This window comes from Nestor notabilis, unplaced genomic scaffold, assembly GCF_000696875.1.
Source record: "Nestor notabilis isolate BGI_N333 unplaced genomic scaffold, ASM69687v1 scaffold26860, whole genome shotgun sequence".
NCBI classification, from domain to species: domain Eukaryota; kingdom Metazoa; phylum Chordata; class Aves; order Psittaciformes; family Psittacidae; genus Nestor; species Nestor notabilis.
The window spans coordinates 1,691-2,625 of NW_009910117.1; the positions used below are offsets into that span (position 1 = coordinate 1,691).

The window sequence follows — 935 nt, forward strand, 5'->3', positions numbered from 1 at the left end:
TGGCAGCACCGGTCCTGCCAGGCTGGGGAGGACATCCCAGTCCCTTGCTTGTATCACATACCCCTTCTCAAGGGGTGGTCCAAGGAGATGCCAGGGGCATTGGCACGAGGCACCCACCAGCAGCTTGGCACTGTGGGCAGGGCCGGGCAGGGCGGAAGCAGTGCAGAGCTTCACCCCAGCCTAGGGAGCTACTGCTGAGCTATGGGTCCCACTTGGCCCCCGGGGTGAATCAGCACCTGCAGCAGGGTTTCTGTCACCAAACCCAGAGAGCACCACAGAGGGAAGCTGTTGGGAAACTCCAAACTGTGCAATGAGGTGTTTAATCATAAGCCAACGCTGTGCTTTCTGTCCTCACCCTGGGTGCTTGCCAGCAGAGGTGGGCTGTGTCGGCACCATGGCACTCAGGGCTCAGGGTCACCCATGTCCTCAGCTGCCTATTTTCCTAGAGTTGGGGCCCTGCTCATCGTGCATTGAGAAACCACCAGCAGGTCAGGAGCATGGGCACTGGGGAGCACAGCCATCCAGCCACTGCAGCATCTTGCCTGCTTCTTTCCAGGAGCTCCCTGACCCGGAGAAGGTGTCAACAGAGGTCCAGCAAATGTGGGTGCTGACGGAGGTGATCCGGGCTCGCCAGGCAGCTGCCCGCATCGGGCGCTTCGACGTGAGTCCCACCCCCCTGCTCGTGGGGCTCTGGCCTGGCCGCATCGTGGGGGGAGCCTCCCGGAGGGGCTGCTCCTGGCAGGATGGGAGTTTGGGGTGTCCCAGTAGAGTGATGGTGCGGTGCAGGGCTGACGGTTGTTCTCTTTCCCAGGTGGATGGCTGCTATGATGTAAACCTGCTTTCCTACACGTGAGCCCCGGCGGTGCCGGCTAGAGGGAGCTGCCTGCTCCGTGCCCAAGCGGACTCCAGTGCTCCCACATCGGCCTTTGTCCCTG

The 935-nt window shown here is 62.1% G+C and overlaps 1 protein-coding gene across 1 annotated transcript in view; it reads left to right on the forward strand.

Annotated features, from left to right (window-relative positions):
• Positions 1–853, forward strand: part of NICN1 (nicolin 1) — a gene marked incomplete at its 5' end in the record, with an annotated part of 2,156 nt that extends 1,303 nt beyond the window's left edge. The window contains 2 exons of the mRNA XM_010024491.1: positions 560–661; positions 812–853. Coding sequence (XP_010022793.1) covers positions 560–661; positions 812–853 — 144 coding nt within the window. The remainder of the gene's footprint in view (positions 1–559; positions 662–811) is intronic.
• Positions 854–935: the final 82 nt, after the last annotated feature.